The sequence below is a fragment of the Arabidopsis lyrata genome, assembly GCF_000004255.2.
Source record: "Arabidopsis lyrata subsp. lyrata unplaced genomic scaffold ARALYscaffold_7, whole genome shotgun sequence".
Lineage (NCBI taxonomy): Eukaryota > Viridiplantae > Streptophyta > Magnoliopsida > Brassicales > Brassicaceae > Arabidopsis > Arabidopsis lyrata.
In genome coordinates this window covers 21,662,125-21,677,359 of record NW_003302549.1, presented here as the reverse complement: position 1 = coordinate 21,677,359, position 15,235 = coordinate 21,662,125, and the positions used below count along the sequence as shown (strand labels likewise).

General features: G+C 32.2%; 1 protein-coding gene and 1 pseudogene across 1 annotated transcript; one reads left to right on the top strand and one right to left on the bottom strand.

Annotated features, from left to right (window-relative positions):
* Positions 1–708: 708 nt before the first annotated feature.
* On the bottom strand, positions 709–2,752 carry LOC9306719 (probable xyloglucan galactosyltransferase GT20). The gene has a single exon (XM_021019304.1). It carries the CDS (start codon positions 2,750–2,752, stop codon positions 851–853), a length of 1,902 nt encoding a protein of 633 aa, XP_020874963.1. The 3' UTR covers positions 709–850.
* Positions 2,753–6,650: 3,898 nt separating this feature from the next.
* On the top strand, positions 6,651–7,781 carry LOC110226022 (annotated as a pseudogene).
* Positions 7,782–15,235: the final 7,454 nt, after the last annotated feature.

The following is a 15,235-nucleotide window of genomic DNA, read 5'->3' as shown; positions in this document are numbered from 1 at the left end:
ACGGGTTGGTCCAAAAACACACACTAATTTAAAAATATATATATATCATGGAAACCATTTGAAAACAAACTTTTAAATTGACTCGAATTATATGTCTTTTAAATAAAAGTGTTATTAAAAAAATAACAAAATGATGTTTAATTTCACAAAACGGGAATATATAGTGAGACGGGTTTGGATCGATATTAATACGGACAATATACTACGGGTAAAATCCTATAATTAACAAATCAAAATACAATTATACAATCTTAAACACTAAACTAAACAAATACAACTTAAAATTTTTATTTTTTAGTTACAACGCATGTGATCCGCGGTATACAACAAATAATATTATAAACAACAAATTCATCAGTTTACAAAATGATTTAAAAAATCAAATAATTAACCCGCGGTATACCACGGGTCATATCCTAGTTTTTGATATTTATTGAAAATACTTAGGAATAGACGAATAGTTGATATTTATTCTTTGATTTTGTGGTTTGGGAATATGTTTTTCCTTTTACCTTTAGATTTTTTTCCTTTAGGGGAAATTTATGTAAGTAGTATTAATATATTTTGATACAATAAAATCCAGGTATCTTTCTCAAAAATTGAGACTCTAAAAAAAAAAAAAAAAAAGAAATAAAAGCAAACATTGAAAAAAAGTGTGACAAAAAAACATCAATAAAAAGAAGTTGTAAACATCAATAACTAGCTAGGTTGACCAAAAAAAGTTATAATTTAATTTATTGATGAAAAGTATATATGGAAAATGTGTAAGATAGATTATAATTTAAGATCGCTCATCCATATGATGAAACTATATATTATAGATTACAATTCAAGATCGCTCATCCATATTTCATTCCGATTTGTTAATTTTCTCAAGCAAACTATCAAAAGTAATATCAAAAGCATCTCGAAACTTCTCAAACTTAGCATTAGAGTCTCCATAGACCAAACCAGGCAACAACTGATGAATGATGTAACTTCTCATATCCTTTTTCTCCCTTAGAGTCTTTGCCTTCAATATCTCCACCACATTTACTCTCTTTTCCTTCACATCTTGTTCGCTTATATACACTGAGTACCTCCGATGATCCTCAGGAAGATGCCACGCGTACTGGTAATAAGCCGTGTACGGAGTAAAGATCACAGGAATACAACCGGAGATTAGTGAATCGAATACCGATCTCCTTGTTGCACTATCTCCAGGCGGCTGCAGACAAAACTCCGAATCTTGAAACAAATCAAGAACATTCTTTGGATTCTTGCAGCCTCCGTTTGTACAATCCAAGAACCGACATTGGTTGGAAGATGAAGATACGCATTGCTCGATTAGCGTTGATCGGATGTTATCAGGGTTCTCGGGTCTTGCACCCCCGGCGAAGCTTACTAGATGCGGGCGAGGTTTACTCATGATCTTGATCTGCCAGCTGGTGATATCGTCATCTGTTCTCGGATGGAAATAAGTTGGGTGAGGAATGGCGATATCGTTGACCTGCCACGGCTGTCTTTCAATGAGTAGCTTGGTAGGGTTTTGCATTTCTTGTAGCTCAAGGAACCTTGAGCCCCAAGGGACCTTATCTCTCCTGAAATCCCAAGTAATTTTTCCTAGAACAAACACATGATCTTTCCCGGCATTTCTCCTCCATGATTCCTTTGATTCAAGCCATTTTAAAACCTCTATCCCCAACCGGTCCTTCACATCTTCAGAAACATTCCTATAGTGCCATCTCAAAACATCATAACCGCCATAGTATGGGACATAGAAAAGCTTAGCTTGGCTTTCGTTGTAAACCCTACAAGGATGCTTCAAAACCCTAGAGTGTAAGATAGGCTCAAGAGAATACATGTGTGTTGCAAACCAACCTTTACCAAGATTCTTAATAGCTTCTCCAAAGCCTTCATTCTTGAAGTAACTACACAAGTCAACCCCTGGAAGTATATCGTTGCATCCAACCAACAAATCTCTGTTGAATTTTGACGGTAAATCATAAACATAAACCCCTTTACCTTCACACGATCGCGGTTTATCAAGGTTTTCATCTCCCGGAGATAGCCATGATCTCTGTAGGTAAAGATACTTGATGACTGCCCTTAGCGCATATCCCTCTTCTTCACTCTTCGGTTTGATGTATTTTCTGTATTCTTCCTCGGCTTTTAGGTCAATGAGTGAACTGAGATCCACCTTGTTCTTGGGTTTGTGTTCTTGATCAGGAACTGAATCAAGATTCTTGGGTTTCTCTTCTTGTTCAAGAACATCATACTCCATTTTTTCTTCACTTCGTAGAATCTTGTTGGGATCCTTAGAAACTCTATCTCTGGCGGTCTCTCCGGTGAAAGTATCATTCTTTAGAAACCCGTCTTTATCACCAAGAACGGAATCAAGATTCTTGTGTTTGTCTACTTGTTTTAGAACATCGTCATACCCTTTTTTATCTTCATTGCGAAAAATCTTCGTGGGATCACCGGAAACTCTATCTCCTGCGGTCTCTCCGGTGAAAGTTTCATTTTCTTCAGAGCTTATTTGAAAACCGGGTTTAGAACCAGCCGTGTTACAATAAGGATCGTTGAACTTCCGAGAGAAGATACATATGTGGAAGTTGTTGTGGGAAATTACGCTGTTGAAAGATAACCAAAGGTAAAGAAGAAAGAAGAAGAGAAATGCAGAAAGAGTATAGAAAAAGGATCTGAAGAAAACAGAACATAGATGGATACAAGAATCTAACTTTGAAGTTCTTAACTTTCTCTTTGAGACCATTTTTCTGACTTTGGGATATTTCCTTTTGGGTTCGTATATGGGATTTATATTAGTTTATTTTAACCAAAAAATAACACTTTATACTAAACATAGCATAGAAAATTAATGAATAGATAATTTTTAACATTAAATTTTCTAAGAAAGTAGCTGAAAATATATTATTATCTATATAATTTTATTATTCTTTTAATAAGGGACAAAATTACTGTTTTTAATTTTTATTTTATTTTTTTGTAAAATAACTTTTCCTATCATTTACTCTTTATGTTAAATGATGAATATAATTTATGTGGTCTAATCAGAAGAGTTAGAATGAAAATGGAAAAAATAATAACTAATCACTAACGTTAGGCTTCAGGTCATTTCTATATCACTTGTAGGTTGTAGCACTTGATCATTCTCTTGGAACTTAGTTAGAGAATTAATCGTAAGATGTCTAAAACAATTTCAGTTTGCTTTTGAGTCATAAAATTCGTTATTAAATTTGATTTTAGACTTAGCTTTTACTAGAATTGTTTTGGCTTAAGCTCATACAAATTAAAATAACCAAAATACAATTTATGTTTGGTTCTTAATTGATAGTTGGTTCGTACTCTAATTAACTGCTCGTATTATTATTGTACATAAGTAAATCATGGGTAATTAAGATTAAACAGTAATCATAAAATTATGAATGTCTTGTTTATATATATAGACAACCCGTATTATTTTACAACATTACTATTTATTTGTGTAGTCGATTTGTTCAAACATCACAATTTTGTTTTGTTCAATGCATGTAAGTCGATCTGTAACATCATACTTACGTAGATGATACATCTAGATAATGAACTACTTTGGGAAAATAGTCATATGTTAAGAGCCCTGAATCTGAATTTCATTTAAGGATTTGGAGTGATCCAATCTAATACGAACCAATCTATTTCGATTATATATAGTCAAAGCATAATTAGTTGAAGTTTTTCTGTTTTTGTTTTTAGCTCAACATCTCACATAAAGAACATATTGTAGTTTATATACATAATATGGTAATTACCATATTATGTATATAATCATATTTATTATATGGTTAGATTGTTGTTCTCATAATTGGTTTTATGGTTAATTCACCTATTTTTTTTTCTTTTTGGTATAACAGCTAACATTTAACCCTTTAACTTTTTTCCTAATCATTTTCGTAATGCCCAAACTCATGTTCCTTTAGGCTCTTATATGTATGCATAATAGATTTTTTTTTTTTTTGGACAAAATGTATGCATAATAGATAAGCCTATGAATTTATGAACAAAAACATAAAGAAGAATACATATATCTTTTCACTCCAACTAGTCTCGTATACCGGTTTTTAGCAATCAGTCTTTCATCAAGAACGTATTACAGATAATTTAAGAAGAACAATTAGCCTCAAATCATTCTTATATCTTCAACTAATAAAATATATCAGCAACAAATATATTAAATAAAAGTTTGGTTTTTATAGTTAGTAACTCATACGACCGCGACACGTGTCAAATCTATCGATCATATTTGAAACATGTAAAAAACAAAATTATACAATAAATTACAAATCCTATAAGTGAAAATATTACAATTAATTATATAAAAGGTTTTAAAATGATTTACAAGAGTTTTAAAAGATTTACAAAGGGTTTATAAGGAATTGCAGGAAATTTTCATTTTCTCATTATCTGCTCTCACGAAAATAAGGATAATTTAGTCATTTTGTATATAAAAAATGTATTTTTGAAAATGGACAACATAAAGAGGTATTTTCGAAAAAATCCATAGAAAAAGGGGCATTTCCCTTATTTATTTTAATTTCTACTTCAGTTCAAAGTTATATAAGATTTATCATCTTGCAAATAGCTTTAGATTGCGACATGTTTCAGGATTTCATTTAAAATTTTCTATTATATATTCATTTTGTAATTAGAAAATGTGATGACTTAAAATTATATTATTTTTGAATTTTATTTTTCAATTAGAATTATGTAAGATCAATATGTGCTTCTTCTTTTTTTCTTCTAATATTTTTAATTTAATGATAATATTTTTAGATCGGTTATTTTAACTTTTATTTCCATCTTTGAATTATCTAAAACTCATATATCATTGTGTTTATATTTTTTTATTTTTTCTTTAGTTATGTCAAATTAATTTTCTTTTAATCTCTCAATTGGTCATAGACTCATTTCAATCAATTAGTTTTTTATTTCTTTAGTTTTCTTATATATACACCATAAATTATTGCTATGTGATATATTTTTTATTTGAAATATTTGTTTTGAGTCAATAATTTTAGTGGTAAAAGAAACTATACAAAAATGAAAGTAAAGAGAAATATAGTTGGACGTAAAGAAAAACATATAGTCGGCTTAATGTATTCATAGAAACCCAAAAACACATTTTTAGTTCTAAAGTAAATAATAGATTTATAAATCGATGTAAATTAGATGACGGCATGACCAATGATTTTCATATAAAATGTGTTTTGAAAAGATTGTGGAATCATAATTTAGGCAAGATTGCGAAACTACTTTTTTTGAAATTTGACAATAATAACAATAATAATTAATGAATATTTGACAAAAGTCTTGGTGATTGATAATTTAACTTTACTAGATTATTGTAATAAATCTTACAATAAATTTAAAATATGGAAATTCAAATTAGTGTATTAAGACAAAAACGAGTATATAAATAAACTATTTTCTCTAACTAAAAAGTTATCTAACCCTAATTATTCATAAAGATTGTTTCTACTTATAACATAATTTTAAATTATTTTTTGTTAAATTTAATTTAATTTAAAAACTTCAAAACCCACACATCGGGCATGTCTTAATCTAGTAAGGAATAAAGCTTAGGTTTATTTTATTTTTTTCAATATAGTAGTATTATTGAAATCTGGTAGAAGTAGAATGTAAACCAAACCGAATCCAAAAAAACAAAATCAAGAAACAAAGAGAATTAATACACACAACAACACAACAACAAGGAAAAAAAGGATCGTTAAACCAAAAAAAAAAGATACGAGATGTCCATTATTTAAAAATATATTATGCTCTTTTTATTTTAAAATTATTTTTCTTTCAGATTTTAACAAAATAAAGAATTATCAATTTAGAATCGTAATGTAACATTTAATAAGAAAACATTTAAAATAATAGAAAATAATAAATAAAGAATTCAAGAGTCAACTTTTATGTATATATATATGGTAATATATATATATATATATATATATATCTAATTTGTATGTAAAGATTAAAATGATACTTCTATTGAAGAAAATGTATAGTCAACATTTAGTTTCCAACATAATTGTCAAAAACTATTAATTAATATGCTGCACAATAATGAAAATAATGTAGCCAATATAATTATTAGCATTAAAAAGGACAGAACAATTAATTAAATCATTAATTTAATATATTGACTAGGACTATAAATTTGGACAGAAATTCAATAAGTTCAATTCTTGTAATAACACAGCCACATAAAGATTTTAACATTTTAATGGTTTAACTCGGATTTTAGTTTTGGTTTACTAGTAAGGTTTAAAAAGAATAATCAATGTAAAACCAAACCAAATCTAATATACTTTGGTAGAATTTTAATTTAGCTTTGAATTCAGTTCTTAAGAAAATTATACATCTTTAGTAAGTAGTAATTAATTTTACATCTAATATACATTCAATACTTTTTAGTAACTAGTAATTAATTTTACATCTTTACAAATCATCTATCTTATCTCTTTCTTTTGACTAGTATCAATGTCTAAAATCTTATCTCTTTATTTCAATTCTATTTAAATGAATTTGCGCATTAATCTTTCTTCATATACTCAACAACATTTAAAATTTTAAAAGAAAAAAACTAAAATCAAAGTGTGACCATGACAAGAAAAAAAGTAAAACTTGCATGGGTTAAGAACGCCAAGTCAAGAGCAACAAGTTTGCAAAAAATGAGGGTAGGATTACTTAAAAAGGTGAAAGAACTAACCATATTGTGTGATGTAAGGGCTCTTGCAATCATTTTCAGCCCAAATAAGGCTGAACCAATGGTTTGGCCATCTGTTGAGACAACTCATGGTCTCCTAGGCAAATTTTTTGCTTTACCAAAGTTGGTGCAGAAGAAAAAAGAGTCAAGTGTCGAATCTTACCTAAAGGAGAAGACAGAGAATATTCATGAACAATTGATGAAGAGTAATAAGAAGAAAAAGGATTATATCATTGATGAGCTGATGATGCAACTACAAAACAATCGTAGACTTGCTGATCTTAACTTAAGTGAGATCTATGACTTGTTATCTTTCTCAAGGGATACTATCCTACTTTGTAGGAAGAAATTAGATTTCATGCAGTTTCCTCCTCTTCGCGATCCACCAGTGTTTCCATTTGAAAGACAAATCAAAGAGTTTAAGACCAACACAAATGATATTTTTGTTGGTCAAGATAATGAGAGAGCTGGAAGGACAGATGAAGTAACAAGAAGAATCAACGTGGATATTTTCAAGGTGAGTAAAAGTTATTATTTATTTGATCATTGGGTTTTTCCACCCAAACCGTCTAAACCTGAAATACACCAACAAATGGGGAACGAAAATCCAAACCATAGAAGCTATTGTCTATACCAAAGAATCAATAGCAACAGAAATCCTCATTTGGAAATGGATTCAATTCGTTTCCAAATGATGACTTCCCATGGTTTGGTTGAGCCAGTCTCTCGACCATTACAACATCATAACATGATTACTAATCCAATGATGGCTATGAATCAACCAAGGCAATATCCTTTTGATTCCATGAGTCATGAGTTAGAAATAAACAAGAGGAAGACAACACTAACAACTCACAATTTTACAGGAGCAACAATACTACAATGACTAATGAAGGTCTTCGCCAAGAAATAGCTCCTAATGAAACAACTGCTGGAGAAAATAATGTTGATGCACTGACGTTTAATACCAACATGGTTTGGCTGGATTTTAATAATCATATTTTCTAAATTCTTGATTTGGTTTATGTTCTAAGTTCGGTATGCATTTATTTTTAAACTGTTTATTTGTTTGTTTATGGAGCTTTAAAATCGTTCTTTTTATTATTATTTTATAATTGTGTTTGTCTATTTTTTTTTTCAAACTGTTGGTCTCTTTGTTTCTTTGATTTGGAATAATAAATCTTTTTATTTTGTATATATCAGCAATAACAATACCATGCCCTATATATATATATTTGTATATCAAATATATGACTACAAAGTTCTCGACCAAGACATCAACATCTGATAAGCTCATTTTCCATCAAGAACACATATATGGTTACATACATTTCTTGTTTATGTACATAACTTCTTTGTAGAGGTGTAGAGGGTACACAACACAGTGATTTCGCTTGGAACGCGCCAAGCAAACGCTTTTCTATTTATTCTTATTGATAATAAATCTTTTACAAGAATTCTATTATCTCGGCAATTAATTACTTGATCTATTCTATTAGAATATGGGCTTCCAACTCAAAATCAATTGGCAATGAGTGGAGAGGCCCATATATCTTATATATTAGTCAAGATCCCTTGTCATTTCCAATGTGGGATAATATTATCCCTAATACGCCCCCTCGAGATGATGGCTCTTTGGCCATTAATCTCGAAATGTTCGGGCTTAGATCGACGGCATCAATTTTGGGCCTTGTCGATGATTGGACCATCTTTGGGTCGGATCGGGTTGGACATGTGTGGATCGGGCTCTGATACCATATTAGAATATGGGCTTCCAACTCAAAACCAATTGGCAATGAGTGGAGAGGCCCATATATCTTATATATTAGTCAAGATCCCTTGTCATTTCCAATGTATTATCCTAATATATTCTACCCGAATAATCAACCCCGACTAAGAACAAATCTAAGCTCAATTCTCTCTTATGTTTCTTATCACTCGCTAGTGAAGACAAAGAGAATCACAAACACTCACCTTCTAAGCTTTTGCTAGGCTTCGAAGACAACACACATATGACAATATTCTAGAGTGCTTAGGCTGCTCAATGCCTACTCCTAGAATATTTACTAGATGTTAACCCGCGGTACACCGCGGGCATAAATATTATTTGATTATTTTATTAATTATTAATTGTAATATTTTATTTGACATAATACAATTTTTTATTAATTTAGATGTATAAAACTCAATATACTTGTATATATTTAAATGTATAAAACTCAATATAGTTGTATATATCAATTTCATTTTACTAAAATAGATTTTAAAAATTTCCAATAGATCAGTTACTTGTATTCAAATTATGCCATTTCCAATTTTATAAAGTTAGAGAAATAAGATATTGTATTTGATTTCATTTGAATCTATTGAGTTTAATAAAAATAAAATTTATGGTATATATGAACATATTTTTGGTGGAAAAGATATAACAGTTTTAAAAGTGTGTAAATTTAGAAGATAAAGTGTTTTGGATTTAATTTATGTCATTAGTAATAGTTAGTTAGATAAAAAAGTTTGTATAGAATACTTAAATTAATATTACTGTATTTGGTCAGAAAAAAAAAAAAAACAAACCAAAACCAAAAACAAAAAGCAAAACCGAAGAAATGGCTTGGTTAGATGATACCAAACCGGTCGGTGCCTTAACGGAATTTTCAATTCCGACAGGCTTAGATCTTCAATTCACGATCCTCTGCAATCTTCAAGCTCTGAATTAAGCTTCTCATACTATCAAGATTTCGATTAATGTTTCGGATTGCAAATAAGTTCTCTCAAATTCGGATGGGATTGTAGCAGATCAAAACCTCCGGCGATTCAAATCTCCATGAAGCATTGAATCTAATCTGGCTACTTCAGTATATGCATGTAAAGGTTGGTGCTATAAACCGAGTGCGTAATCAAGCAATGGAGTACAGAAGACAAATCAATCAATTGTTCATTTCATAATCGGATCATTCTAAAGGTTAGTGATTGTTCAACTCGATGATTGAAACTACAATTGTTTGTTAAGGTATGTTAAAAATGTAGTAATTGCTGGTGAATAATAGGTAGAATTGGTAGTAGTTTATAGAAATGAATCAATCTACTATAACTCAGGTAAACGAATATATTATAGTGTTAACTGAAATTCTAAGAGAAGCATAAACGCTTGTTCAACTATTGATCTTAAATTCACTTTGAAATATGCTAGTTTACTAAGCCTAACTCCAGCACAAAGTCTGACGAAGATGGACAGAGAAGTAAAAAAAATAGAAAGAGAAGAATGCATCAACTCCATAAGAAAGCAAGGTTAGTCTCCAGAAACCAATCATGTATGAAGAATAGTTTCTTAGTTTCAGTGTTTTATTTTAAACGGAAATTGCAGAACTTAAGAGTATGAAAATGACTTCAGATTAGTTCAGTATGAAGATAGACATTTGATTGCCGATCTCCTTGCATCTTTGAGTTTGAAACTGTCTTGTTTATTAGAAATCACGTTCCTACAATAGGAAAACAAAGACTGATGCATTAAAATGGTGTGTGGTGGTTTTTCATACCATAACTGAAATCTTAAAAAGGAAATGGTAACTAAACTTACTGAAATCATAAAAAGTAAAAGGTAATTAAACTTACCTCATTGCAGAATTTCCCTGTAGATAACATTGTTCAGTTAATGTTTTGGAAAACTTCCTTGAAAACAACATTCGTTGTTTTCTTCTCAATCTTCCCTTCTTTGTTGAGTATTAGTATTCTCAAACCTTTCTTAGAAGTCACTCTAGACAACGCAACATATAGTTGGCCATGAGAGAAAACTGGTTTAGGCAAGTAAAGTCCAACTCGCTCAAGAGATTGCCCCTGACTCTTATTGATAGTCATAGCAAATGCAACAGAGAGTGGAAACTGTCTTCTACGCATCTTGAATGGCAGTTTGGTGTCTGAAGGTGTAATGTTTATGAGAGGAATAAAAACGATATCACCAATCCTGTCTCCTGTTATAACTCTTGCTTCCACAATCTGATTTAATAGCTGCGTAATCTGAAGTCTAGTCCCGTTGCAAAGGCCTCCTTTAGGATCTATATTCCTAAACAACATAACAGGAGCACCAATCTTTAAACGCAAAGCATGATTAGGCAAACCTGAAACCTTGATACTGTTTAAGAAATCTGGAGTAATAACAGGATTGTTAAGAGCATCAGAATCTGAAGGATCTATACTATCAGCAGATAGATAAATTCTTTCTGGACCTGTAGAATAAATGGGATATGATTAGTTACAACAGTAGCAACTTAGCAACAAAGCTATATAATAAGAAAGTAAATAGGTAAGAGTTAAAGTATACTCACTATCCAAATGCTCAAGCATATACTGATTGATTGTGTTGACATCATCATTCTTTAGTGCTAAAATAGCTCTCATTTGAAAGAATTTAGGATCACGGATTTCATGAAGCTTAGTTGGATCTCCATAAATTTCCCTAGTAATTGCTTCTATTGGATTGTCTGCTTCTGTAATCAGCAAATCTTCAGGAATATCTATCACAACCTCACCATCATTAGGCTCATTGATCCTACCATCACCAACAGCCAACAACCAATCTGAGAATTCTTATATTTCTTTAGCTTCCTGAGCACTTAAACTGTTGTTTAGAAGTCGCATGTTCTTGGTCAACTTTAAAACTTTGCAGTGATCCCAAAGGTATGAAGAATTTAGAGATGACATAACAATTTCTGCTCTACCAGCATTAGTAATAACTGGAAGTACTTATCTAAAATCACCTCCAAATACAACAACCTTTCCACCAAATACCTTGTTCTCTGCGTGTTTGATAATATCACAGAAGCTTTTATCTAAAGCTTCGAAACAAAACTTGCTCATCATTGGCGCTTCATCCCAGATTATGAGAGATGTTTCTTTAATCAAATCTGCTAAATCTGATTTAGCTTTGATCTTGCAAACAGAAAACTCATCAGGATTCAATGGAATAGAAAACCTTGAATGTGCTGTTCTTCCTCCTTCCAACAACAAAGAAGCAATGCCACTTGAGGCGACATTAAGACATATTAGACCTTTAGACCTAATAGCCGCAGCTAGTGTCTTCCAAATAAATGTTTTCCCTGTTCCTCCAGAGCCGTAAACAAAGAAAACTCCACCTAAACCATTGAAAACTGCCCCGGTTATCTCATTGTATACACCTCTCTGTTCAGGAGTTAGCTTATCTCTCCACTCTGCATGCTGTTCTTCCAAGTTGGATTCAATGTTATATCTCAACTCATCAACAATAAGACGGTTTGAATTATCAATTCCCTCTCTTGTAGGCTTAGGGAAATGTTCAAAATCTTCTAGAGTTCCTCCATTGAACAACATAATTTTCTCTATCTCCTGAAGCGTGTAGTTCTTTATTTGAGCTTCTGTGAGTGTAAGTTCTGCAAATAGTAGTGTGGAAGTTAAAACAGGCGATTTAAAAATTGTACTGAAAACAACATTTAAAAATTAGAGAAGCGTATTCTAAAACCTGGATTCTTGTACTCTAATTTCTTCTTAGCCAGGATATCTTCAGCTAATAGATCCCATGTTTCTGACCAAACATGTTCTGGTCTTGCTAGAGACATAGATAGAAGCATCATTGAAAAAAAATTCCTCAAAACAGGAGCAAAACTATGCTGACCTAATTCAATCAGACCATCAATGTAGACTTGATCATCATCTAATATGCCACGTGCGAAACATGCTTCCTTGTAAGTTGGATAAACCACACCTTGATATGTTTTTATGTCATCGTGGACCTCTGACTATGTTGAGCAGTACTCGAAGATAGTATTCATCTTCCATTTTCCTAGGGACATAATTAATACGACCCAAAGCCCAGCCTCTAGATCTCTTCTTATACTGCTTATTCTTTCCATCCCAAGTAAAATAGGCTGGTATTTCCGCATATAGACACTCTCTTGCACGCTTTCCATTCTTTCCGACTGCATTTTTTCTATTCAATGTCAACCAAGCCATAAACTGAGAATCTTCATTGGATACACGATCTAGAACATCTGCTATTTGTGACTTTGGATCGAAATATATTGGTTGCTTTCCTTCCACATGAAAAGATAATTTCAAGACTGGGGTTGATCTGTGTTGAATAGGAAATTTGAAAATTCTCCAAACCGCCTCTGAAGCTGATACATATCTATAGACATACAAAAACTGAATTCCAGAAAATTGTAACAGGATAAAAACTTTCTAATTTACATAATACTAAGTTAATAACATACCTGCAGTCAAACCAATCTTTTATTTCATCCTTCTTTTTCTCATTTGAATCTGGTTCTTGAGCTGTAGTTGTTGTATCACCAGTTGCTGTAGAACCAGTTGCTGTTTCACCTGTTGTTGGCTGATTTATAGGCTCAACGATCACTGTAACCATATCTGGTCCTTTGTTTATATACTTAAATAAGTATTTGATAGAACCATTTTGATTGCACCATTCCACGTTGATATGAGCATTATATCGAAGAGAGAGCTTCTTATTATAAGGGACAACGTACCTATTGTCACATTTAATATCACCTTTCTCAATATAAGCTTCTGTGAGCCTCCTCCTATAGACAGGATAACCATCACTACCAACCTTAGTGATCTCTTGATGTTTTTTTGGGTATAGCTTAGAACACTGGCCATCAACCATACACGGAGAATTTGGATTCGCTGAGCCACATGGTCCATGAATCATAGAGTTTTTGATAACTTCATATAGCTCTGGTTCTTTTTCTTTGTCTGGAATTTCTGCAGATATGATCTTGTCAATGTCGTCAGCTGTTGGCAGTTTACTATTAACATCCATAAATAAGAGGATGTGAGCATGAGGCAATCCTCTTTTCTGGAATTCAACAGTGTACATAGCTGGAAGAGGAAAAAAAAGCAATAGTTAGGAAAAACAAATAGCATTTTCTGTATTCTTAAACTATAAAACCGACACTGTAAAATGAAAAACTTACATGCAGCTGTCTTTCCAAGCATTTTTCTTTCTGTTAAGTCTTTCATCAGAGAATCCAATTTCATTTTGAATATCCTCGCCACGATGTCCGGTCTATCATCAGCAGTTAACCCTCTTGCTTCACAATATCTTGTAATCTCAGGCCACTTAGGATTACATGTAAAGGTGATGAAAAGATCTGGGAAACCATAACGCTTACAGATAGCCATAGCATCGTAATAGCTTTGGATCATATATCTAGGTCCACCAGTGAAAGATCCTGGAATAAGAATCTGATTTCCTTCTTCAGCCATATCTTTGGTTCCAGAGTTAGCAGCTGCTTTAATGGAGTTGAAATTCTCACATCGTAGCTTAGACTGATTAAACTTGATATAAGAAAGGCGGTTTGATTCAATAGTTGTATATGCATCACACAGAAACTGTTGGAACAACCTCTTTGATTCAAGCAGAGTATGACACTCATTTTCCCTCTCTTGAATGCGGAAAGCAAACCACTGTCTCATACTTATACACTTTTTCTTCTTGTTGTTGCTTGATTTGTAACACTTCTCAATACCAGGCCTGTAACCATCTTCACCATAGCAAAATATTAGAGGGTATTGTAGAGCCAAATAGGAAATATGAATCTGGCTTATCCTCTTTAGGCGTCCATTTGAGGATTTTTCTAGAATTATATCACGAACTGGCATGTCAGGAATGAAATCACTAGGGATCAAAGCTGCAACCTCTCCAGCTGTAGGCATACTGTATTGCCTCCCATCAACACCTTGACGATCAGCAACAATCCGCATATGAAATGGTTCATCATCATTAGATTGAAACCACTCTCTTGCAGACCTGAATTTCTTGACATAAGGGTTTGATTCATTCAGCATTTTTATTATTGCTTCAATCAGTTCCTTGTTCAGTTTTTTTTTCCAAGAGGTAGACTTTAGATTTTTACCCTTCCTGTAATGACCATAAGAAGACACAGAGTTAGATAACTACAGCTGAATATAGTGTCGAAGTTAATATAACAGTAAATCTGCAATGTTTTTGAATACTATTATAACTCTTACCCGATGACAGTAGCTCTCTGATCAACTTCAGATTCAGTATCAACTATATAAAGTTGTGAATACTTAGCATAATCACCAGCAGCAGGTTTTAATCCCCCAATTTGATGATAGTTTCCACCTTGCAATCGAAACATTGCAGGTCCTTTACCTTTAGGCATAGATTTATCTACCTTCCCACCAAGGGAGGTCATTGCGAAGAGCATATTATAAATCCTTAAATTCTCTCTGAAATTTCTACTAATTGCATCTTTTCCTTTAAAAAGCTTTTTAATAAGCTCTGGTGATTCCTTGAGAAATGGCAATTTCACACTGCCTTGCCCACAACATAGAGTAAATGTTGGATCCTTACTACTGTTTCTTTTGTTTATGCGCTCATCAAACCACATCAAAGCACCACAATACTTACACGTGTATGTAGGATCACCATGATCAAGATATCCTAAAGGAAAAATAGAGTGT